This window comes from Phyllobates terribilis, unplaced genomic scaffold (genome assembly GCF_046119375.1).
Source record: "Phyllobates terribilis strain yellow unplaced genomic scaffold, ASM4611937v1 Scaffold_4__5_contigs__length_816908805, whole genome shotgun sequence".
Classification (NCBI taxonomy): Eukaryota; Metazoa; Chordata; class Amphibia; order Anura; family Dendrobatidae; genus Phyllobates; species Phyllobates terribilis.
In genome coordinates, this window is record NW_027362764.1 from 548,603,376 (window position 1) to 548,630,146 (window position 26,771).

The window sequence follows — 26,771 nt, forward strand, 5'->3', positions numbered from 1 at the left end:
AATCATAAGAGAAACAGTGGAGCCAGGAGATATATCTGATTGAATGAGCCAAAAGAACTTGCCTTTTATTGCAAGATCAAGAATTTGAGGGTTAGAGCCATTTAATGGGTGCAGTTGCTCACATTAGCAATGCTGAACTGAAGCATCTTACAGCTGCCCATATTCCAGAAAGATTTATCGATGTGACATTTACTTTTGGACCCCAGTAATTTTGACAATAGAGCCAACACCAGGCAAATGCATATATTATTAAAAAGATCACAAATTAACCAGCAAGAATTTTGGCTCTCACAGACTTGTTACCTTTCCTTTAAGAAGCCCTCCTACTCTGTGCTCATTACCTGTATCAATTGCACCTGTTTGAACTCATTACCTGTATAAAAGACACCTGTCCACACACTCAATAATTCTCATTTCCAATCTCTCCACCATAGCCAAGACCAAAGAGCTGTCTCAAGACACCAGGAACAAAATTGTGGGATGTTGGGCAGTGTGGTCCCTTGTATAATATGGCACATGGTGTGTATAAGGCTTGACATAGATAATATATAATGATATTAACTTAATGCTATATCTATAAAGGATCTAATACATGATATATGTTGATAGTGTGGAGTACTGATTATGATGAAGACTGCAAAATTATTGTAAATATTATTACCATCTTTGAGACATATATATGTAATTTGAACTGTACTATGCTGCATTAACTATATACTGGGTATAGATATTACTTGTTGCCAAGTGTAAGTTTTGACCATACTGCCTATAACTTTTTATGGGTTATGTTTTTAATGTTTGTACTTCTGCATTTCTGTGTATAATAAAAACGATTAATGAAATATAAATATTTGAGTACTTATATACAATTAATTCTCAATAGAACTAAATGGGATCTTGTTGTAAAATGAGTTAGTTTGGGGGTTCCCATGATATTTGACTAAACTTATAATGAATTCCTATATCCTATTCGTGACATTAAAGAGGTACAAAATTGTAGACCTGCACAAGGCTGGGATGGGCTACATGACAATAGGCAAGCAGCATGATGAGAAGGCAACAACTGTTGGCACAATTATTAGAAAATGGAAGAAACACAAGATGACTGTCAATCTTGCTCTTTCTGGGGCTCCATGGAAGATCTCACCTTGTGGGGTAAGGATGATTCTGAGAAAGGTCAGGAGTCAACCCACAGCTACATGGAAGGACCTGCTCAATGACCTGTAGAAAGCTGGGATAACAGTCTCAAACATTATCGTTAGTAACACACTAAGCCGTCATGGATTAAAATCCTTGAGGGCACGGAAGATTCCTCTGCTCACACCAGCACATGTCCAGGCTTGTTTGAAGTTCACCAATGACCATCTGGATGATCCAGATGAGGCATGGGAGAAGGTCATGTGGTCAGATGAGACCAAAATAGAACTTTTTGGTATCAATTCTACTCGCTGTATTTGGAGGAAGAAGAAGCATGAGTACAACCCCAAGAACATCATCCCAACCGAGAAGCATGGTGAGGGAAATATCATACTTTGGGGGTGCTTTTCTGCAAAGTGGACAGGACTGTTGCACTATATTGAAAGGAGGATGTATGGGGTCATGCATCACTGGAATTTGTCCAACAACCTCCTTCCACCAGTAAGAGCATTGAAGATGGGTCATGGCTGGGTCTTCCAGCATGACAATGACCTGAAACACACAGCCAGGGCAACTAAGGAGTGGCTCCGTAAGAAACATTTCAAGGTCCTGGAATGGCCAAGCCAGTCTCCAGGCCTGAACCCAATAGAAAATATTTGGAGGGAACTGAAACTCAATGTTGCCCAGCAACAGCCCTGAAACCTAAAAGATCTGGAGAAGATCTATATGGAGGAGTGGGCCAAACTCCCTGCTGCAGTGTGTGCAAACTTGATCAAGAACTCCAGGAAATGTCTGACCTCAGTAATTGCAAACAAAGGTTTCTGTGCCAAATATTAAGTTCTGTTTTCTACTGTATCAAATACTTATTTCATGCAATAACATGCAAATTATTATGTAAAAATCATACAATGTGATTTCCTGTATTTTTTTTAAGATTCTGCCTCTCACAGTTGAAGTGTACGTCCGATAAAAATGACAGATCTCTCCATTGTTGGTGGAAAAACTTGCAGAATCAGCAGTGTATCAAACACTTATTTTCCCCACTGTATATTCCATGTGATGGAATCAGATGTACATGATGGAATCAGATGTACACAATCCCCATGATTGTGGAGCCTACTGAAACAGACTAAGGGACCTTTTTAAATGCTTATGAAGCATTTGCAGGGGTTTTTTGTTAATTATTTTAATTTACTGAGTTAATGACTTTTGTGTTTCCATTGGCTGTAAGCCATAATCATCAAGATTAACAGAAATAAACACTTGAAATAGATCACTCAGTTTGTAATGACTCTATATAATATATGAGTTTCACTTTTTGTATTGAACTGAAATAAATTAACTTTTTGATGATATTCTAATTTAGTGAAATGCACCTGTATGTATACTACATATTCACTGGGAAGTTAACAACAACTTGCCTAGTAGCAAAAGCAGCCATGACTTCTTCCATCAATCGTCAGTCAATTGCGCAATACTCCTGACGATTGGAGGGTGCAGAGTGCTGGTATGTGACTGGTGGCAACGGTGGGATATTTAGCTGTTCCTTACAAAATGATTAAAAACAGACTAGCTACATCCTTCTAGGTTTTATGTGGAAACATGAAGTCTCTTTTTCCTGCATGAGTCATCATTAAAGCTATAAAGTCCCAACAGCCCAGCTGCACCTCCTCTTCAATTCCTGACCAAGTTGCTCTGCTCCTCCCCCCTGCCAGGGACTTTGCAATGATGTAGAATTGTAGTTCTAATGAGGACACATGCAGGGCAAAAAGGCTTCCTGTTTCTACATAGAGCTTGGAAAGATTCAATTAGTCTCTTTTCAATTATGTGACATCATAGACGTAATGGAAAAGATTCAACTGTACACAATGCAATATAATAAGATGGTATCAATATATTAAGATAACAACTTTGATGGGAGTGCTTCTTTAATAGAATATGTGCTCATTTATTTGCATGTATCCATGTAAATAGCAAAAAGTGAATATTTTTGTTGCATCACAGCTTTTCAAAAGTGCAATCCAACTCTGCAAACCTAAAATGTCAAAGCAATAAACAGTTTTGCTTTCGTCTCCAAGTCATTATCCTCCCAATTGAATTCAGAGGTCCTTATTATGTGATATAAAGAAATCTACTTATGACAGATTATTATCATTATTATTATTTATTATTATAGCGCCATTTATTCCATGGCACTTTACATGTGAAAAAGGGGTATACATACAAGAACAATTACAATAATCTTGAACACAATGTGACAGCGACTGGTACAGGAGGAGCGAGGACCCTGCCCGCGAGGGCTCACAATCTATTAGGGATGGGTGAGGATACATTAGGTGAGGGTAGAGCTGGTCGTGCAGCAGTGGTTACTGCAGATTATTTTCTTATATTTGGAACAAAAAAATGCAATGCATTGGAGAAAGTCTTATGTTAACATGGAGGACATGGCTAAACTTGAAGTTAAAAAATGACCATGAAATTAAGCACAAACAGAAGAACAAAAACATGTTCAAATAATTTCAGATTTCTCTTTATTAATTATTTTGAGTCCTTGCAAATATGGAACATGGAAAATCAAGTTACTGCCTCTTGGCCATTTTTTGCACATAGGATGTACCGTATTTTTCGGACTATAAGACGCACTTTTTTCCTCCAAAAATTTGGAGGAAAGTGGGGGGTGCGTCTTATAGTCAAAATACTATATACATGGCTGTGCGTGGTGGTGGGTGTGGGGGAGCGGCAGCGGGAGATCAGTGGGGCACAGGAGGCAGCATCCGCCTGCTGCAGCCTACGCTGTGCCCGCTACTAAAGAAAATGAATAGTCCCTGTTCCTCACTCCCATGGGCGTGGAGAGCAATGAATATTCATTTTTCATAATAGCCGGCAAACTGTACTGCAGCACAGCTCCTGCTGCCGCTCTGCAGACAGTGTGCCTGCTATTAAAGCTCATGAATATTCCCTACAACCCACTCCCATGGGTTGTAGTGAATATCCATGGTTGTTAATAGCAGGCACACTGACCGCAGAGTGGGTGCAGGAGCCGCGCTGAGGTACAGTGTGTTCGCTATTGAACAGACTGAATGGTCACTGATCTACACACACAGAGTCCCAGCGCGGGGAACAGTGACTATTCCAGCACAGCGTCTCACACTCTGTGAGGGCGCATGGCAGGGACACCATGCGCGCCCTGCCATGTGCGGCTCACACAGTGGGAGAGTCGGCAGCAGAGCGGGACAGCGCTGGAAGAGAGAGGAGATGAGTATAATTGTTTATTTCTTTTGTAGGCAGCATGATGGGGGCTCAGAGGGTGCCATGCATACCACGATGGGGGTTCAAGGGGTGCCATTCATACCAGGATGGGGGCTCAGAAGGTGCCATGCATACCAGGATGGGGGCTCAGAGGATGCCATGCATACCAGGATAGGGGCTCAGAGGGTGCCATGCATACAAGGATGGGGGCTCAGAGGGTGCCATGCATACCAGGATGGGGGATAAAGGGGTCCCATGCATACCAGGATAGGGGATAAAGGGGTGCCATGCATACCAGGTTGGGGGATCAAAGGGTACCATGCATACCAGGATGGGGATGAGGGCCAGGTATACCAGGATGGGATGGGGGCCACTTATACCAGGAAGGAGGGGTCATACTTACCAGGATGGAGGATGTTAACAGAATTGGGGGACATTACCCCAATATCAGTGTCAGCAGCAGACCCCCTCCTCCATAACAGGCCATCATGACCACATTTTTTGCTTATTTTTTTTTCCTATTTTCCTCCTTTAAGACCTAGGTGAGTCTTATGGTCCGGTGCGTCTTATAGTCCGAAAAATATGATAAATGAAGTTAACAAATATGTAATAAATACTGTATATACTGCTGAATTAAAACACTGAACCAGGATAAACTATCAAAAGGCCAAAGTCTTGCTGACAATTGATGTGAGCAGCTATAAAATATACCTACGTCAATTTAAACTATATTGATTTTTGGGAAAGAGGAAACCAAATTTTTCAGGTTTGAATCCAGGCTCTCAACACTGAAATGATACAATGTTAACCACTGAGCTACAATGCTACCCTACATATAATGAATAATAGGAGGTCTTGAGTCAAGTGAAAAAAATTGCACACACTGCATCAAGCATAGCAGACAGGCTAGTACTGTCTGTAACGTTTTTTACACATAGAAAACTGTAATTTTCCTGCATTCCCACATAAATGAATTCCATGTCATGTTCCACAATTGAGTAAGTAAAAGATGAATATTTAAAAGCAATGCCGACTGTCTTTATTTGGGCTTATACATTGGTACTTAATTTAAAATTCTTAGTACTCAGGATTCAAAACTAGAGCCCCAAATAAATGATATACTGAAGGCATTGTCTTGTACTTCCTTGACCAGTTCTTTTTTATGAACCTTTATCTTCGTTGTGAGACAATATAATTTCCTTAGTTAATAACCTTACATAATTCAGAATGGTCTAGTAAAATTATCTTTTTATTTTTAGAACATTTAGAAGATCATTAATTGAAATGGTGAAATTACCTTGTCCATTACGGTTCCCTCTGGCTCAAAATACTTTTATTCATTTTTCTTAACTCAGTTTACTGCTCATAACTATATATTAGATAATGTTGTCGTGCAAGGAGGAAAGGAATAGTATTACCTTTAAAGAGGTTGTCCATGTCCACTACATTAACACTGATAACCTATCCTTAGGATAGTTCATCAATGTCTGATCAGTAGAGATGTGATAACCGGCAGCCCTGACGATCAGCTGTTCTCGGTGCTGGCATTGGCCAGAAGTGCAAGGTTACACAGCTGCTCCATCTACTGATAGTGACCATAGCTGGGTACTGCACATTCACCCCCCATTCAACGTAATAGGGGGCAGATGTGCAGTACCCAGCTGCAGCGCCTCTCAGTAGACAGAGCAGCTTTGTAACTAAGCAGTTCTAGCTGCTGTCATTACCTAGAACAGGTGATCATTGGGGCTGTCTGGTGTGGCACCCCACCACCGATCAGACATTAATCACCTATCCTATGATCCTACGGATAGGTCATTAATATTAAAGTAGTGGACAACCTCTTTGAGATCTATAAGTTATAGTAAATACAATAATGTATTGAAGTATTCGGAGGATGTGTGGTCTTTTATCAGTGGGACACCAAAGTGAGTGACACAAAATAGCCTTGCTTAGACCTTTTTTTATATTCACCCGACAAGCTTCATTCCTTTCCATTCATTTCCTACATCTCAATTTTTAACAGCTCATCACTGATACTAAATGCTACTGAAGTTATTGTTTTTTTCTATTGCATATGATAGTTTCTTCTTCTTATTATTATTATTTATTGTTACAGTGCCATTTATTCCATGGCGCTTTACATGTGAAAAAAGGGTATACATACAAAAACAATTACAATAATCTTGAACAAAACGTGACGGCGACTGGTAAAGGAGGAGCGAGGACCCTGCCCGCGAGGGCTCACAATCTACAAGGGATGGGTGAGGATACAGTAGGTGAATGTAGAGCTGGTCCTGCAGTGGTATGGTGGAGCGAGGGGTTACTGCAGATTGTAGGCTTGTTGGAAGAGGTAGGTCTTTAGGTTCCATTTGAAGGTTCCATTTCCACGGTAGGCGAGAGTCTGAAATGTTGGGGTAGAGAGTTCCAGAGTAGGGGGGATACACGGGAGAAATCATGTATGCGATTGTGGGAAGAGAAGATAAGAGGGGAGTAGAGAAGGTGATCTTGTGATGATAGGAGGTTGCGTGAAGGTATGTATATACAGTTAGGTCCATATATATTTGGACAGAGACAACATTTTTCTAATTTTGGTTCTAGACATTACCACAATGAATTTTAAACAAAACAATTCAGATTCCGTTGAAGTTCAGACTTTCAGCTTTCATTTGAGGGTATCCACATTAAAATTGGATGAAGGGTTTAGGAGTTTCAGCTCCTTAACATGTGCCACCTTGCTTTTAAAGGGACCAAAAGTAATTGGATAATTGACTCCAAGGCTATTTCATGGACAGGTGTGGGCAGTCCCTTCATTATGTCATTCTCAATTAAGCAGATAAATGACCTGGAGTTGTTTTGAGGTGTGGTGCTTGCATTTGGAAGGTTTTGCTGTAAAGTAAACATGCGGTCTAAGGAGCTCTCCATGCAGGTGAAACAAGCCATCCTTAAGCTGCAAAAACAGAAAAAACCAATCCGAGAAATTGCTACAATATTAGGAGAGGCAAAATCTACAGTTTGGTACATCCTGGGAAAGAAAGAAAGAACTGGTGAACTCAACAATGCAAAAAGACCTGGGCACCCATGGAAGACAACAGTGGTGGATGATAGCAGAATAATCTCCATGGTGAAGAGAAACCCCTTCACAACAGCCAACCAAGTGAACAACATTCTCTAGGAGGTAGGCACATCAATATCCAAATCTGCCATATAGAGAAGACTTCATGAATGTAAATACAGTGTGATAGCTTGGGCATGCATGGCTGCCAGTGCACTTGGTCACTAGTGTTTATTGATGATGTGACACAGGACAGAAGTAGCCGAATGAATTATGATATATTCAGAGCCATACTGTGTGCTGAGATCCAGCCAAATGCAGCAAAACTGATTGGTCGTCGTTTCATACTACAGATGGACAATGACCCAAAACATAAAGCCAAAGCAACCCAGGAGTTTATTAAAGCAAAGAAGAGGAATATTCTTGAATGGCCAAGTCAGTCACCTGATCTCAACCCAATTGAGCATGCATTTCACTTGTTAAAGACAAAACTTCAGACACAAAATCCCACAAACAAACAGCAACTGGAAACCACCACAGTGAAGGCCTGGCAGAGCATCAAAAAGGAGGAAACACAGCATCTGGTGATGTCCATGAGTTCAAGACTTCAGGCAGTCATTGCCAACAAAGGGTTTTCATACTAGAAATGAACATTTTATTTACAATTATTTAATCTGTCCAATTACTTTTGGTCCCTTTTAAAACAGGGTAGCACATGTTAAGGTGCTGAAACTCCTAAACCCTTCATCCAATTTTAATGTGGATACCCTCAAATGAAAGCTGAAAGTCTGAACTTCAACTGCATCTGAATTGTTTTGTTTAAAATTCATTGTGGTAATGTCTAGAACCAAAATTAGAAAAATGTTGTCTCTGTCCAAATATATATGGACCTAACTGTATATATATACACATATATATATATATAAATATATATACAGTACAGACCAAAAGTTTGGACACACCTTCTCATTTAAAGATTTTTCTGTATTTTCATGACTATGAAAATTGTACATTCACACTGAAGGCATCAAAACTATGAATTAACACATGTGGAATTATGTACTTAACAAAAAAATGTGAAACAACTGAAAATATGTCTTATATCCTAGGTTCTTCAAAGTAGCCACCTTTTGCTTTGATGACTGCTTTGCACACTCTTGGCATTCTCTTGATGAGCTTCAAGAGGTAGTGCTTGTATTCTTGGTACCCCTCATCCCCCAATCCTGGTATGCATGGCATCCCTCACTCACCAATCCTGGTATGTATGGTACCCCTCATACCCCAATCCTGGTATGCATGGCCCCCTCATCACCAATCCTGGTATGCATGGTACCCCGTATTCATATCCTGGCATGCATGGTACCCCTCATCCCTATTCTTGTATGCATGGTACCCCTCATCCTGGCATGCATGGCACCCATCCCTCATCCTGGTATAAATGGCACCCCTCATCCCAATTCTAGTATGTATGGCCTCTTCATCCCAGAAACCTGATATGCATGGCACTCAATCCCTCATCCTGGTATGCATGGCACTCCTCATCCTCCAATCCTGGTATGCATGGCATGCCATCCCTATCCTGGTATGCATGATACCCCTTAACCCTATGCTGGTATGAATGGCACCCCTCACCCCCCAATCCTGGTATTCATGGTCCCCTCACCACTAAATCCTGGTATGCATGGTCCCCTCACCCCCCAATCCTGGTATGCTTGGTACCCGTCATCTCCCAATCCTAGTGTGCTTGGTACCCCTCATCCCCCAATCTTGGTATGCATTGCACCCCTCACCCCCCAATCCTGGTATGTGGGGTACCCCTCATCCTGGTATGTATGGCACCCCATTCCTCATCCTGGTATGCACGGTCCCCTCACCTCCCAATCCTGGTATGCATGGCCTCCTCACCCCCTAATCCTGGTATGCATGGTACCCCTCATCCCCCAATCCTGGTATGCTTAGTACCCCACATCCCCCTGATCGTGATATGCTTGGTACCCCTCTTCCGCCAATCCTGGTATGCATGGCACCCCTCACCCCCCAATCCTGGTATGTATGATACCCCTCATTCCCCAATTGTGGTATGCTTGGTACCTCTCATCTTTCAATTCTGGTATTCTTGGTATCCCTCATCCCCCAATCCTGGTATGTATGGCCCCCTCATCCCTCAATCCTGATATGCTTGGTATCCCTCATCTCCCAATCCTGGTATGCTTGGTACCCCTCATCCCCAAATCCTGGTATGTATGGCCCCCTCACCCCCCAATCCTGTTTTGTGAGGCCTCCTCACCCCCAAATCCTGGTATATATGGCACCCCTCATCCCTTTCACGCTGCACACATACAAAAAAAATAAACACTTATGCTCACCTTTCTTCCCTGTGCTCCAGCGCTGCTGTGTCCTGTTCTGCCAGAGGCCAGGAGAGGAGTACGGCACCGGAGTATGCACGTGCCCATACCACACTGTCCGGCGCCATTTTTCTGAAGACATACTGCAAATGTGTCTTTAGTAAAATGGCCCTGGATAGCGCTATGTGCATGCGCCGATTCCGACGCCTCACTCCTGCCCCGGTCCCCGGCAAAGAGAAGCGCCATGGCAACGCTCCTCCCGGTCAGGTAAGTATGTACGTATGGCGCTGGAGATCACGGTATGCGTTCAGTGTCTATGCATACCGTGATCTCTGGCGCCATACACTCCTCTTACCTGTAACAGCTCGATGCATTCTTCTGTCTGGAGCCCGACTGCGCAGGCATGTCACGCTTGCTCAGTCTATAAAGGCTTCAGACAGAGACACACATCTCCGGTTATATTATAGATTTTTACAATCTGTCAATAGAATATGAGATAGGCCTATAATAAGAAAATATGTATTTTTTTATTTCTAAAATTTGCTGCATAATTGCTAATATGCTGTATTTGGGCTATTAATAACATGGGACTGGCAGAATATATTCTTTCTTACCCCAATTGTGGCGGCATTTTAGGTCTCAATTATCTGATGGAAAGATGGGACGCTGTATACATAATATCATGCATTATTTTTGTCTTTTTTATGTAATTGTAACCTGAGATTTAAAAAAAAATGTTTATTTCTCTGATGGAGCTTGGTTCTCTTTAGATATACTATCAACATATTTATATTCTCTTCATCTTTATATGTTTAGAAGTAAAAACATAGTTAGCCAAAGAGCCAACTATACTTTTGAATTAAAGAAAAAAAACACAACAACCACCTATAAAGTTAAGTAAACACATGTCATAAGCGAAACACACTTTAGACAAGAAAAGATGAAGCTCATGCACCCTTTATAACCTTAATCCAGGTCCCCTGTTAGAGTTCATATTAAGGGTATGTACACATGATGTCTTTTTCAGGCATGCTCCATAACCCCCCTGAAAAAGCTCTAAATAAATGTTAAAAAGAAACCTTTTTGATCTTCTTTTAACAGCTTTAGGTGTCCAAAACTGAGACACGGTTAAAACAAAAGACTTGACTTTTCCTTAGGCGGCTTCCATTTGAAAGTTGTTCACTATTATACATAGACAAGTATTAAAAAAATGCACTCATCAAAGCCAGAGCAAAAAACAACCAAAAGGACACCAAAAAAGACATCTCAGGAAAAGCACTGTCACCGTTTCCCAGAAGTATCTTCTTCTTCAAAAATTAGGCGGGTACATCAGTGTTTCTTAAAGATGTCATGTGCACACACCCTAATGCTTTAATAATATATTTGCTACATTTTAGATCATTTACACTTTTAATTGAAACCTTTAGATTATTTACACTTTTATTTGAAACATTTTCAGTATGTTATTATTATTATTATTTATTTATATAGCGCCATTGATTCCATGGTGCTGTACATAAGAAGGGATTACATACAAAATACAGATATCACTTACAGTAAGCAAGCTAACAATGATAGACTGGTACAGAAGGAAGAGGACCCTGCCCTTGCGGGCTTACATTCTACAGGAATGGGGGAGGAGACAGTAGGTTGAGGGGTTGCAGTACCTCTGGTGTTGGGGGTGGGGTGGCAGAAAGCATGGTCATGGCAGGCTGTAAGCTTGTTTGAAAAGATGGGTTTTCAGGTTCCTTCTGAAGGATCCAGGTGTGGTGGGTAATCGGACGTGTTGAGGCACAGAATTCCATAGGACGGGGGATATTCTGGAGAAATCTTGGAGGCGATTGCGTTAGGAACGAATTAGTGTGAAGGAGAGAAGGAAGTCTTGGGAGGACCGGAGGTTACGTGAGGGATTATATCGGAAGATTAGTTCAGAGATGTATGGAGGAGAGAGGCTATGGGTGGCTTTGTAGGTCAGTGTTAGTAGTTTGAACTGGATATGCTGGGCAATTGGGAGAAGGTGAAGGGATTTGCAAAGGGGGATAGCAGAGGAGTAGCGAGGCGAGAGATGAACTAGTCGATTTAAGGATGGACTGGAGGTGTGCGAGAGTGTTAGCAGAAAGTACACAGAGGAGGTTGTTGCAGTAGTCGTATGTGTATGTCTATATGCATTTAATGTGCTATTTGACTACAGTTAATGATGTTTTTATTTAATCTATGTACAATATTCCTTCTAGAGTTGTATCTGCCACACGTTTGCGTTTTTATTTTTCTTACAAAGTGTATTATCTTTGTATAATTGTCATTTGTAAGGAAAGGCAGATTAGATTGATTCTCCTGCTTTTAACAAGGTTTAATGCTTTTATAAAATGATTCAATAAGCTACTACTTATGTCAAGATTTCCATGGTAAGTACTCTCTACTTCAATTGCAAATGTAGGCCAGTGTGTTATATTCTGTAGCTTTTGTATTTAGAGTATAACTCTCTATATAAGTGGTACTCTCCAATCCAATTATTCACAATGACATTTGCCCAGCATTTAGTACTACAGCTTGTTAAATGCTGTATATACTGTATATTTTACCCCGTGTTATGCATTAGACCTATCAAAATTGCTGCTCTCTTTGAAATGTCAATTTTACTACTGCTTTCTTCTGCATAACTATTTAGTCATTTTTATCAGTATAAAAATTAATATGTGTCATACTCATACTTACAAGTGGCAAACTGAAGTTTTATCACTAATGTCACTAAATGAGAACATGGCTTCAGTCGCACCAGGAGTGCTGCCATGTCACATGGATTACCTTTTAATAAAACTTCTGTTAATCATTTCTAAGTTTGTGTGCAGGGTTCTACTTTTGCTTAACAAAGCTTGGGACAATACCCTTCACCAACTATTCCGATCTTAAAAGTTCTGCTAATCTAATTTTTATTTTTTGCTAAATTCTAGGTACTTATGTCACTCAAGTAATTGCTACAGATAAAGATGATCAAACACATGGAAATAATGCCAGGTTGGTTTACAGCATTCTACAAGGACAACCACAGTTTTCAATTGAAATAAAATCAGGTAAATTTTTTTGTCATGTAGTGACACTATGTGGAATACGGAGAGTTCAAGAGGAACACTAAAATAGGATAATTTTAGAAAGAATACAGGTTATGTTATTGCAAAATATTATCAAACAGTACATAAAAAAAGAAAAAAACATAAAATAAAAAAATCTAAGGCTCACTCATACACATTTGATGACTGTTTGGCCGGTCTTTTGGCCAGCAGCTATCTCTCCTGTCTGTCCTGTATACAGGAGCACTAGGTCTGCTAAGTGTTCCTGTCGCAGTGTCCCCTATGAGAAAGCCACTGCCAGACTTATCTGGCAGAAGCTCATCTCCATGAGACTAAAAAGATCAGCAGTCTGTATTCAGACATGCCTTTACTCCCCCGACAATCATCTGTCCTGGGCCCCAATAAGCATTAATCTGTCAGGCGAATGGATTAATATCAGCAGGTTTAGCCGGTGTTAGCCTAATGAGTATCCGGGGCTTAAAGCCATTATTATTCAAGACTGGCACTATGCACACCAGTCTGGTCAGCAGTGTGCTGGAGCAAGATGTGCGAAACTTATTAAGAGGCTGATGTGCTCAGCTATAAGAGCTGGAGTCCATTCAGTTACTGGAGTACATTTCGGTCATGATTTATGCCACTTTTGTGGTGTATATGATGAGGATTTAGGTCTTGCCTCCTCTTGGATAAGCACTGCCCACTTTTCAAGAATCAGTCAGAGCTGGCATGAAGTGGTATAAAAAAAACAAAATGTCACGTTTTTTTTTTACAATGATGAGTTATGCAAAAATGTTGAGAGACATCAAACAGTTTTGCGAGTTCTGGTGAAAACTATTGAATCAGCAGCCATGGCTAGTCTATTGCCGGAAAAATATATATCTTTGTACCGTGCTAGCCAGTACATAGAGAAATATTACAATTTGAGAGTACTCAGTGGTTGATAACTTTTAATATCTAACTGAAAAGATGGTAACGAATGGCAAGCTTTCTAGTAGTCTCGAAAGCTTGCTATTTGTTACCATTTTTTCAGTTAGTCTAATGTCATCATTAAAGCAACACGTGCTATTAGAAAGTATGATGCAGTAAAGGTTTTTTCCTGCTTGGGTCCATCTTTATAAGCAGGGGAAGTCATTGCAAAGAGTGTGTAAGGGCTACTCATTCATCAAGGAGTGTGTAATACTTTACTTCTTCTGTGCAATGACACAGGAGAAATTAAGGCTAGATCCAAAGCTATACCAGCTGATTACAAGGCCTCCATGGTAACAGAATCTCCCATTATCAAGTTGATATCAGTGGACCTTGAATGAGAGAAGTGGTTATGCAATGTGTGCAATCCCTTTAATAGCTATTGTTCACCAATGAATGTTACGTGTTCAAACTGCTTCAACGATAAACTAGATAATTTCTCACAATAATCATGCTATTTTCTATGTCCCTGATATCTTTAATATAATGCTGCAAGCGTCCCTCTGTCTGAAGCCTCTATAGACTGCACAAGCGCGACGTGCAGTCTGGCTCCAAACAGAAGAACGCATGGAGCCGTTACTGGTAAGAGGATTTTATGGCCCCGGAGATCATGATATGTGTAGACACTGAACGCATACTGTGATCTCCAGCGCCATACTTACATACTTACCTGACCCGGAGGAGCGTTGCCACGGTGTGCCTCTTCTCACCGGAGACTGGGGCAGGAGAGAAGGTGTTGGAGTAGGAGCATGCGCTATCCGGCGCCATTTTACTGAAGACACATTTGCAGTGTTTCTTCAGAAAAATGGTGCCAGACAACGCGGTATGGGCACTCGCGTACTCCGGTGCCACACTCCTCCCCCGACCTACGGCAAAACAGGACACCGCAGCGTTGGAGCACAGGGTAGAAAGGAGAGTATAAGTGGTTTTTTTTGTATGTGTATGTACCATACATACAAGGATTGGGGGATGAGGGGTACCATACATACCAGGATTGGGGGATGAGGGGGCCACACATGCCAGGATGAGGGGATGAGGGGACCACCCATATCAGGATTGGGGATGAGGGGGTCACACATACCAGGATTGGGGGATGAGGGGGCGACACATACCAGGATTGGGGGATGAGGGGTGCCATACATTCTAGGATTGGGGGTTGAGGGGGCCACACATACCAGGATTGGGGGATGAGGGGTACCATACATACCCGGATTTGGGGATGAGGGGTACCATACATACCAGGATTGGGGGATGAGACCATGCATACCAGGATTGAGGGGTGAGAGGTACCATGCATACCAGGATAGAGGGGTGAGGGGACCATGCATACCAGGATTGGGGGGTGAGGGGACCATGCATTCCAGGAATGGGGGTGAGGGGACCATGCATACCAGGATTGGGGGATGAGGGGTACCATGCATACCAGGATTGGGGGATGAGGGATACCATGCATATCAGGATTGGGGGGTGAGGGATAGCATGCATACCAGGATTGGGGGATGAGGGGTGCCATGCATACCAGGATTGGGGGGTGAGAGGTGCCATACATACCATCATTGGGGATGAGGAGGCCATGTATACCAGGATTGGGGGTGAGGGGACCATGCATACCAGGAGGGGGATGAGGTGGGCATGCATACCAGGATTGAGGATGAGGGAGGCCATGCATATCAGGATTTGGGGGTAAGGGGTGCCATGCATACCAGCATTGGGGATGAGCAGTACCATGCATAACAGGTTAGGAATGTGCGGTACCATGCATACTAGGATGATGGATGGGGTGCCATGCATACCAGGATGAGGGGTGCCATGCATACCAGAATAGGAATGAGGGGTATCATGCATACCAGAATAGGAATATGTGGTGCCATGCATACCAGGATAGGGATGAGGGGGCCATACATACCAGGATTGGAGATGAGGGAGCCATGCATACCAAAATTGGGATGAGGGGTGCCATGTATACCAGGATGAGGGGTACCATACATAACATTATAGGGATGTGGGATGCCATGCATACTACGATGAGGGATGGGGTACCATGCATACCAGAATAGGGATGAGGGGTACTCTGCATACCAGGATAGGAATGCGGGGCACCATGCATACCAGGATTGAGGGTTGAGGAGGCCATACATACCAGAATTGGGATGAGGGGTGCCATGTATACCAGGATGAGGGGTACCATACATACCAGAATCGGGATGCGGAGTACCATGCATACCAGGTTGAGGGATAGGGTGCCATGCATACCAGGATGAGGGGTACCATGCATACCAAGATAGGGATGAGGATTGCCATGCATACCAGGATTGGGGATGAGGGGTACCATGCATACCAGGATTGGGGATGAGGAAGCCATGCATACCAGGATGAGGGATTGGGTACCATACATACCAGGATTGGGGGATGAGGGGTGCAATACATACCAGGATTGGGATGTGGGGTGCCATGTATATCAAATTTGGGATGAGGGGTCATAAAAACCAGGATTGGGGATGAGGGGTGCCATGCATACCTGGATTGGGGATGAGGGGTGCCATGAATACCAGGATTTGGGATGAGGGGTGCCATGCAAACCAGGATAGGGACGAGGGGTACCATGCATACCAGGATAGGGATGAGGGGTACCATACATACCAGGAAAGGGATCTGGGGGGCCACGCATACCAGGATTCAAATGAGGGGCCATGTGTACCAGGATAGGGATGAGAGGTACTATGTATATCAGAATGAGGGATGGGGTGCCATGCATACCAGGATAGAGATGAGGGGTACCATGCATACCAGGATCAGGGGTACCATACATACCAGGATAGGGATGGTGATGGTGTACAATGCATACCAGGATTTGGTATGAGGGAGCCATGTATACCAGGATGAGGGGCACTATGCATACCAGGATTGGGGATGAGGGGTGCCATGCATACCAGTATTGGGGATGAGGAGTGCCATGCATACCAGGAGTGGGGGTGAGGGGTGCCATGCACACCAGGATTGGGGATGAGGGGTGCCATGCATACCAGGATTAGGGGTGAGGGGTGCCATTCATACCAGGATTGAGGGTGAGGGGTGCCATGCATACCAGGATTGGGGGTGAGGGGTGCCATGCATACCAGGATTGGGGGTGAGGGGTGCCATGCATACCAGGATTAGTGGTGAGGGGTGCCATGCATATCAGGATAGGGATGGGGCATGCCATGCATACCAGGATAGGGATGAGGGCAGCACATAACAGGATGGAGGAACAGGATTGGGGAGCACAAATACCAGGATGGGGTGGGAGCACAAATACCAGGATGGGGGCAGCACATACCAGCATGGGAGACCATATACCAATAAAAATGCTCGCCACCCGGGCATAGAATGGGCTCAATAGCTAGTATTTTATATAACACAATGGTGTGAAATATTACACCTTTCATACAACAAAAAATATGTAGTTAAAAAATCGATATTCATGGTTAGAACATCAATATTAGCAAGAAAGGGCAAGCTATCAACAATGCGGGACTTTTGAATACCAATACTTTGTAAGTTAGGATTTTCTCATGACAGCATCACTGATTGAAAACAGCAGGACAAAAAGAGAATATATCAAAATTGTAATGATTGACAGTAACTTTGCTGTCTTCAAAGATTTTTAAAGTTAAACATGCAAATTGTCTCTTCAGAGAAAAAGACAACTTGAACTCTATAGCGCCACCTATTGGAAGCAGCAATCCTACAAGTCACAATTAACCCTTTAATGAGTGGTGCAATATGTCTTAGGATAATAGCCAAATCAGAATCTCAATTTGCTGAGATGGTGTTTCAGGCTATTGGCCCTCATCAGTGCAAAGTGTGAGAACTGATTTGGCTAGGTTAAACACAACTGTTAATGTATGACTAAGTTCAGTTTATGCATTACAATACTAGTAGCGTTTCATTCATATAGGCTATGAATTGCATGTCACACAATACTTTTAGATACAATTCATTCTGCGTTTGTCTCAAAAGTGTTTACATTTCTAATGTATATTATGAATTAATAGAAGAATGGATTTAACCTTTTCACAACCTATGACATATATATTCATCATAGGTCGCCTTCCCCTCTTTTATGCGGACTACCGTGCTGAGCCCACATGATTTCAGGCACATGACAGCTGATTTGATCAGCTACCATGTGCCCCTAACAGCCGCGGGCAGAATCGTGATCCATCCACGGCTGTTAACATGTTAAATGACACTTTCAATGTCTGACAGGGGTATTTAACATGCTTGAGTCGGAAGGTCATTATTAACCCGCCCATCAATGCCCCTGTCACATGATCGCGGGGCTCCAATGGATTGGCATGACAACCTGAGGTCTGCAAAAGACCCCGGTGCATGTCATTGTTGATCTGCTATGAGCGCCACCCAGTAGCCAGCGTTCATAGTAGATGAGCATTTCTGCTACACATAGCAGGACTGAAGCCTTGCTATGTGTAGCACAAGCGATCAGAACATTGTATCTTCAAGTCTCCTAAGGAAACTACTGAAGCATGTAAAAATAAAAAGGTTTAAAAAATATTTTTAAAAATATAAACGTTCAAATCACCCCCCTTTTGCCCCATTCAAAATAAAACAGTAAAAAATAATCAAAAATACACATATTTGGTATCGCCGCATTCAGAAATGCCAGATCTATTAAAATCTAAAAATAATTAATCCGAACAGTAAACAGCGTAATAAGAAATAAATCAAAACGCCAGAATTATGGCTTTTTGGTCACCGCAACATTGCAATAAAATGCAATAACAGGCGAGCAAAATATTGTATCTATCCCAAAATGGTATCAATAAAAATTTCAACTCGGTAAGCCCACACCCAGCCCCAGACCCTGAAAAATGGAGGCGCTACGGGTCTTGGAAAATGATGCTTTTTTTTTTTTTTTTTTTAAATTTTGGATTTTTCTTCGCCACTTAAATAGAAAAGAACCTATCCATGTCAGGTATCTGCAAACTCGTAATGACCTGAAAATCATAAAGGCAGGTCAGTTTTAGCATTTAGTGAACATGGTGAAAAAAAACACAAAAAACAATAGTGAAATTGCACTTTTTTTTGCAATGTCACCGTACTTTGAATTTTTTTCCTATTTTTCGATACACTATATGGTAAAATAAATAGTGTCTTTCAAAAGTACAATTCATCTTGCAAAAAACAAGCCATCATATGGCCATATTGACGGAAGAATAAAAAATGTATGGCTCTGGGAAGAAGGGGAACAAAAAACGAAAAAGCAAAAACGTAAAATCCCAAGGTCGTGAAGGGGTTAAAGGAACCTGTCATGTCCCAAAATCTTATTGATCTGCAGATATGGGGTTAATCTGCAGGTTCGTAGCAGTTTTAATCCGTGGTGCCGCTGCACTGTATGCCCATCTGCCTCTGACTTACAGTTCTACAGTGCATCAGTACAGAGTTAGCTGTCAGTCAGTACTTTGGCATGGTTACAGCCGCCGCTCACTATGTACTGAGCGGTGACTGAAGCTATGTCGGTCTTGCCTCTATGACTGAAAGATGGAGGCTGCCGGAAGGAATAAAGTTAATTTCCTCCTTGCAGACGGACTTCCAGTGAAACAGCCGCACTAATTTTGAACTCTCTTAACTTGCAGATTAAGCCCATATCTGTAGGTCAATAGCATTTAGGGACAAGGCAGATTCCCTTTAACATCTGATTGTATGTACTGTATTGAGTGAGGACAACATTTTAAGCGACCTTTACCCGCTTTTTTGTAAATGGTTGAGGTTTATTGGCAATGTAATTACCTTCATATTATTATTATTATATTATTATTATTATATCACCCTGTAAATGATCTCAGTTGTTTAATAACAGAAATGGAAATAAATAGCTTTCATTCTTTGTTAGCGTCAGATATTGTTTTGCAGGTAACCTGGACAAACAGATCAACGACAATTATACTAAACAACTGTTTATTATCATGGTAGTACAATGTGAGTCTAATTAGTAACTTACTCCCACGATACAGATCTTCTTATCTCACTCAGTATTGCAAACATGATTCTATTTTTTTATTGGCCAACTTTTTCAGAAAATCACAACCAGCCAACATTTTTTATGAGCACATTGTAAAACCATGATAAATCATTAATAGTCTACTGTGAGTAAGACATGTCTTCTGCTTAGAATACTAACAGAAAACGTTTACAATAGAGATGAGTGAATTCATATTTGCCAGCATCTCCAAATGTTCCTAAACATTTCATTTAAATTGAATAAATTCACTGCGAAATGCATTAATGAAAAACTTCTTATTGCCTAGAAAATATGGGCGAAATACTCTGAGATCTCATATGAGTGCATTGAACTTGTTTTGAGCTCTGTAATTCAAACATCACTTTTTAATATCCAAGGGCCCTCAACCTACCTGACTAAGTGTCAACAGATGGAAAGTGGTGGTAAGCAGCAACCTATTTGATCACATACTGAATTATCATACTTTGTAGACTACTCAAATTGTATAAAAGGTCAAAAAAATACAAAAGTTGTCCCTTTTTGTCAACAGAAGCTTGCCTTGCTGGTGTTTATACACAGGCAATGCTAATACAAGCAGCCATGGCATTTACACAAGAGAGATGGATGCAAAATTTTTCCATGTTTGTGGAGAATCAAGAGCTTTGCTCTTTGCTGATAAACAAGTAATATCTTTTTCACAAGCTTTCCAAAAATTATCCCTACATTTAGTATACTGTTTTGAATGTGAAATAATGGCATCTCAACTAGGAGTCAAAAGTAGTGATGAGCGAGCACTAGAATGCTCGGGTACTCGTTGTTCGAGTCGAGCTAATTGGAATGCTCGAGTGCTCGGTCTGAGTAACGAGCCCAATGTAAATCTATGGGAAACTCGAGTATTTTTCATGCGGCTCCCTTTGGCGGTCTGCAGAGGGCCTAAAAATTGCCCAAATCGATGGGAACTGTGCTCAAATGACATAGGAATAGCATGAGGAAGACTTCTTGAAGCATTTATGACTCCCAGGTCACTGCTGTCAACAATGTTGTCAGAGGTATTACGCTACTTTTACGGACTCACAATAAAACATACAAAAACAAAAACAAAATGGATTTTTCGGGGAAATATGTTAAGGAACATCCTTTCCAGGGTAATGCCTTGTATATAAGGCAAAATAAATAACCAAAAACAAAAATGCATCTCCACACCTTGGGCTATGTTCACACGTAGCGTTTTTGATGCGTTTTTGCACTTTTCCATTGCTTTCAACCAAGACAAATGCATTCACCAGGAAATGTCATTTTAACATTTTACTACCTTATCTGGCCATGTGGTGTGTGAAACATCATCAAACACATCCTGTTTCATTTATAAAAGAAGAGATTGTGAAAGTCACAAACACTATTTTTACAGCCTTACTATTCTTAAATTGCAAGCAGTTGGCCCTCTCTATTGTTAGAGAGCCATAAACTGGCTATGCTTTGTTGTTCCCATTATTAACGAGTGGGTCTCCTATACTGTTATTGCATATGCAGTGACTGCAAGGGCTGCCAAAAATTTGGACGCAACCCAATACCCCTTTGAAGAGAAGTAGAGGAGGGTCTCAGTAAAAAAAATGTTCCCATTATAAAGGAGCGGGTCTCCTATAGTGGTAATGCCCATGCTGTGACTGCAAGGGCTGCCAAAATTTGTGAAAAACCCCACTAACAATTTAAAGACACATAGAGCTGGGCCACAGTAACAACATGTTCCCATTAGAAAGGAGAGGGTCTGCTATTCAGTTATAGGGTATGCAGTGAGTGCAACGCCTGCCAAAATTTAGGAACAACCCTACTAACAATTTAAGGACACATAGAGCTGGGCCACAGTAATGAGCACGACATGTTCCCATTAAAAAGGAGAGGGTCTGCTATTCAGTTATAGGGTATGCAGTGAGTCCAACAGCTGCCAAAATTTAGGAGAAACCCCACTAACAATTTAAAGACACATAGAGCTGGGCGACAGTAATGACATGTTCCCATTAGAAAGGAGAGGGTCTGCTATTTGGTTATAGGGTCTGCAGTGAGTCCAACAGCTGCCAAAATTTAGGAAAAACCCCACTAAGAATTTAAAGACACATAGAGATGGGCCTCAGTAATGACATATTCCCATTAGAAAGGAGAGAGTTTCAAATACTGTTTGCCTATGTAGTGACTGCAATGGCTGTCAAAAATTTGGAGGCACTCCATTGCCCCTTGCAAGACAGGTCAGAGGGCCTCCTGAAAACAATGTTCCCACTACTAGGAAGTGTGTCTCCCATACTGTTTGCCTATGCAGTGAAGCAATGGCTGCCAAAAATTTGGAGAAACTCCAATGCCCCTTGCAAGAGACGTAGAGGTCAGAGGGCCTCCTGAAAACAACATTCACATCATTAGGAAGAGTGTCTCCCATACTGTTTGCCTATGCAGTGAAGCAACGGCTGACAAAAATTTGTAGGAACTCCAATGTCCCTTGCAAGAGACATAGATATGTTGATATCGTACAAATGGTGGTGATATGGTGGTAGAAGATGAGGATGCGGAGAAGGAGGACAAAAGCAAATAGACAAAATCAGGAAGCGTATACCCATGTCTGTGTGTGAAGACAGACGTGCATGGGAATTAAGTTAGACCTCCCAAAATAAAGACACTGTATTTGAGTTGACATTACGCTGCTATCATTCGGTGGTGTTGAGAAGTCTGGCCAATCCAGCCCTTGTTCATTTTTATAAGAGTCAGTCTGTTAGTATTTTCAGTTGACAGGCAGATGCACTTATTGGTTATAATTCCACCGGCGGTACTAAAAACCCGCTCTGATGAAAACGCTAGCGGCAGGGCAGGCCAGGACCTCCAAGGCATAGAGAGCCAGTTCATGCCACGTGTCCAGCTTGGATACCCAATAATTATAAGGCACAGAGGAATCACAGAGGACGTTGGTACGGTTGGCAAGGTACTCCCTCACCATCTTCCGAAACGTTTCCCTCCTTGGGAGAGTAGCCCGCGCATCAAGGCTTGTGCAATGGGAGGGTCTGAGAAAACTGTCCCAGAACGTGGACAGTGATCCTCTGCCTCTGCTTGATTGCATTTGTGTCTCTGTTGCCTGTACTCCTTGGTTGTCCAAAGAAATGTGACCTCTGTCGCCATCGTTTTCAGATGGGAATTTTTTTCAGAATTCCGCAACAAGGGTATTCTCGTACTGCACTATTTTATTAGGCCTGTCCTGCGTGGGAATAAGAGACATAAAGTTCTCCTTGTAGCGTAGGTCTAGAAATGTCACCAATCAATAATGACTGTCACCCAAAATTTGGACAACGCAAGGGTCATGGGAAAGTCAGCGTAGCATAAACTCAGCCATGTGTGCCAGACTGCAAAGAGGCAAGACTTCCGTGTCCTCACCAAGAGGACTACTGACCATGCTCTCCTCCTCATTCTCCTCTTCCTCCTCTTCCCTGCCCTCAAGCCATACATGCTGAACAGACGGTATGACAGTTGTGCAGGTAGAACCGTCAATAGCGCAGGAAACTAGGGCTGGGATGAGATGAGGCTGGGCTGTGTGTAATCACCCTGTATGATTCCTTGCTCCATCTCATCGTGCTCCGTCTGCAATGCATCCTCTTTAATTGTCAGCAGAGAGCATTTCAGAAGACAGAGTGGGATGGTGACGCTAATTATGGCGTCATCGCCGCTCACCATCTTGGTGGAGTCCTCAAAGTTTTGGAGGATGGTACAGATGTCTGACATCCATATCCACTCTGAGGTTTATGTGTAGAGTCTGACCTGAATACCGATGGGCTTGTTGATGCTGGTAGTCAACAACTGCCCTCTTCTGCTCACAAATCCTTCCCAACATTTGTAATGTAGAGTTCCAATGCGTTGGGACATCGCAGATCAGTTGGTGAGCTGGAAGCGGAAAATGCTGCTGAAGCATGGCAAGGGCGATGGAAGCTGTAGCTGACTTTCTAAAATGGGCACACAGGCGGCGTACTTTGAAAAGCAGATCTGACAGATGCGGGTAGGTTTTGAGAAACCGCTGAACCACGAGGTTAACCCTAGAACGTGCAACCATAGAAATCGACACTTTCACATACCTGGGGCCTTTTAGGCCTGTGTGCAAATAACATGGAGTAACTCAAATAGAAATACTTTTCAAAGTTTATTTGAGATGTGAATATTTCAAAACATTATAATTATGTGCATAAAGCAAAAAAAGTAATTACACCGGCTTAAAACGCCCAATATATGCATTCTATATCATTCTATATATATATATATATATATATATATATATATATATATATATATATATATATATATATAACAATTTTTTGTCTAAAAGTTTTTTATATAAAAGTTGTAGTAAACATGGTGCAGGAATATTTATTTTTCAAAAACTTTCCTTTTCAACTTTACTAATTACCACAACAATTTTCACATATTTTTTCGGAAGAATGTTCCTTGCAGACATTTTGTCCACAAGTAGTACAAAAACGCTCAGATTTCCTTTCCTTCTTTGCTGGACAAATATAACAGCCCTTTATTTTTTTTTCTCTTGGCTCTGGATGTTACTGAAAATGTATACCACATCGCATCATAGCTTCCGTAATTTGCCTTGGCAAGCATTTTGTGTTGCTTCGCTCCATCATGGTAGGCATCAAAAGTTCATAGCAAAGTTCCGTCAAGAATAGACGTCTCTTGTCCTTCCTGTTGGCATGGAATTCTGGATGAGTTTAACTATAAACAATATAGCTATTGAGGGCTGACACATCAAGGATATTATAAAAAATGACTACAGGCCAACGTTTTGTCTGCCTCTTGCACGAATACTCTCCAATCATTTCATCCATCTTGTCCTCACCTCCTTTTGTTTTATTATAATGCAGTATGATTTCAGGTTTCTGTTTCTTGTCATCGGTGTCAATACTTCCATCATGATGCATTGTACTCAGTAATATCACGGATTTTTATTTCTTTGCTTTATAAGATACCATTGTCTCTTGATTGCAGAAACCAAAGACATTCTCATAAAGTGGTTGCTGGGGATTGTGCTTCATGATTGGAGGAATTTCGCGGCGGTTTAGTCTCATAGTACCAACAAGTGTGAGTTTTTTCTGAAGCAAAAATTTGCCCAGTTCCAGATTGGTAAAGTAGTTGTCCATTGTTATATTTTTTCCAGAATTGAAAATTGGTACTGCAAGTTTTTTTACTATGTCAGAAAATAGGACTTTCTGGACTGGAGCATCAGCTTCTTTGCCACAGAAAATCAGACCATTCATGCCATAATAGCTTGCACAATCACACACCCAGAAATTTTTTATGCCATACTTGGCAGGTTTACTGGGCATGTACTGCATGAATTTGCAACGTCCCCTAAAGGCAAGAGGTTGCTCATCCACTGTCACATTGTCATTAGAATGGTAAAGCTTTGTACAGTTTTTGATGAAAAGATTCCAGATTTAGCTAATAGGCGTTAATTTATCTGTTTCCAACCCCACAGGATGAGTTCTCTTATCATCAAAATGAAGGCTTCTCCGAATGTTATCAAATCTATTGACTGACATTGTAGCTTTGTAGTGTGGATCTGAAAAAGGGTTCAGAAATAATTCTCTGATTGGAACATCGTACGATTTTGTACACCCTGCCAGAAGAGTAAGGGCAATATAACCATATAGTTCCTCTTTTATTATATTTTTCCAAGTTTTTTTTCTTCCTGAAGCGATATGTTTTCCTTCTAAGTAACAGTACAGACAAAAAGACTGAAGATCACATGTAAACCAAGTACAGGCCTAAAAGGCCCCAGGTATGTGAATATGGGGTAGTCCCAAAAAAGAGTTGCTTTACCGAAATGCCTATAACATAAAAATATATGAACAACTGGAAATTACTAACAACTATATCCCTGAGGAATACCTAGAGTTTCAAAATTCTAACTAAAGTATTCTTGATGAAAATAGAAAACAAGTAACCTAGCAGGCCTGCGAGGCCCCAGGTATGCGTTCTAGGGTTAAGAACATGGGCCAGGCATGGTATGTGTGTGAGCTCGCCCCTCGCCTCAGAGCCGCCACCAGGTTCCGGCCATTGTCACACAGGACCATGCCTGGCTGTAGGGTCAGCGATGTCATCAACAGATCTGCCTGGTCTTTCAGAGCTGTCCACAACTCTTCAGCATTGTGCGGTTTGTCACCTAAGCATATTAGCTTCAGCACAGCCTGTTGCCGCTTGGCCAAGGCAGTGCTGCAGTGCTTCTAGCTTGCGACTGATGTGGTCATTTCGGAGATGGAGGCTGAAGAGGAGGAGGAGAGGGTTCAGGAGCTGTAGAATGTGGGGGTTACCCTGATTGACCCAGGGACCGCAATAGTCGGCGTCAGGAAGACATGTTCCATCCCAGGGTCTGATTTGGTCTCGTCTTCCACTATATTAACCCAGTGTGCCGTCAGCAAGATGTAACGTTCCTGCCCACAAGCACTTGTCCATGTATCCATGGTTAGGTGGACTTTCCCAGTAGCTGTGTTGTTGAGGGCATGTCTAATGTTGTGGGACACGTGCTCGTGTATTGTGGGGACGGCACCCGGGAAAAAATAGTGGCTGCTGGGGATCGAGTACCGAGGGACGGCCTCCGCCATCAGGTTGAAAAATGCTTCCATCTCCACGAGCCTAAAAGGCAACATTCGAGCGCAAGCATTTGAGAAATGTGTTAATTTAGTAGTGTGGCCTGTGGGCCATTGGCTGCATATTGGTGCTTACGTTCCAAGGACTGGGTTAGGGACAACTAAACTCTGCGGTGGGACAAGGACGTGGATGTGCTCACTGATGGTGCTAGTTGAGAGTGTTATATGACAGATGCAGGGCAGGAGGCATCTTGGCATGCGCCATGGACAGGGGATTGGCATGCACGCACAACAGCAGAACAAGCAGTGGTGTCACCCGCAGACACTGTTGCTGGACCC

At 42.1% G+C, this 26,771-nt stretch overlaps 1 protein-coding gene across 2 annotated transcripts in view; it reads left to right on the forward strand.

Annotated features, from left to right (window-relative positions):
* The window catches only part of LOC141265646 (cadherin-19-like), a 348,511-nt gene that overhangs the window by 92,011 nt on the left and 229,729 nt on the right, over positions 1–26,771 (forward strand). For both annotated transcript variants that reach the window (XM_073678970.1, XM_073678969.1), the window contains exon 4: positions 12,735–12,854. In XM_073678970.1, coding sequence (XP_073535071.1) covers positions 12,735–12,854 — 120 coding nt within the window. The remainder of the gene's footprint in view (positions 1–12,734; positions 12,855–26,771) is intronic.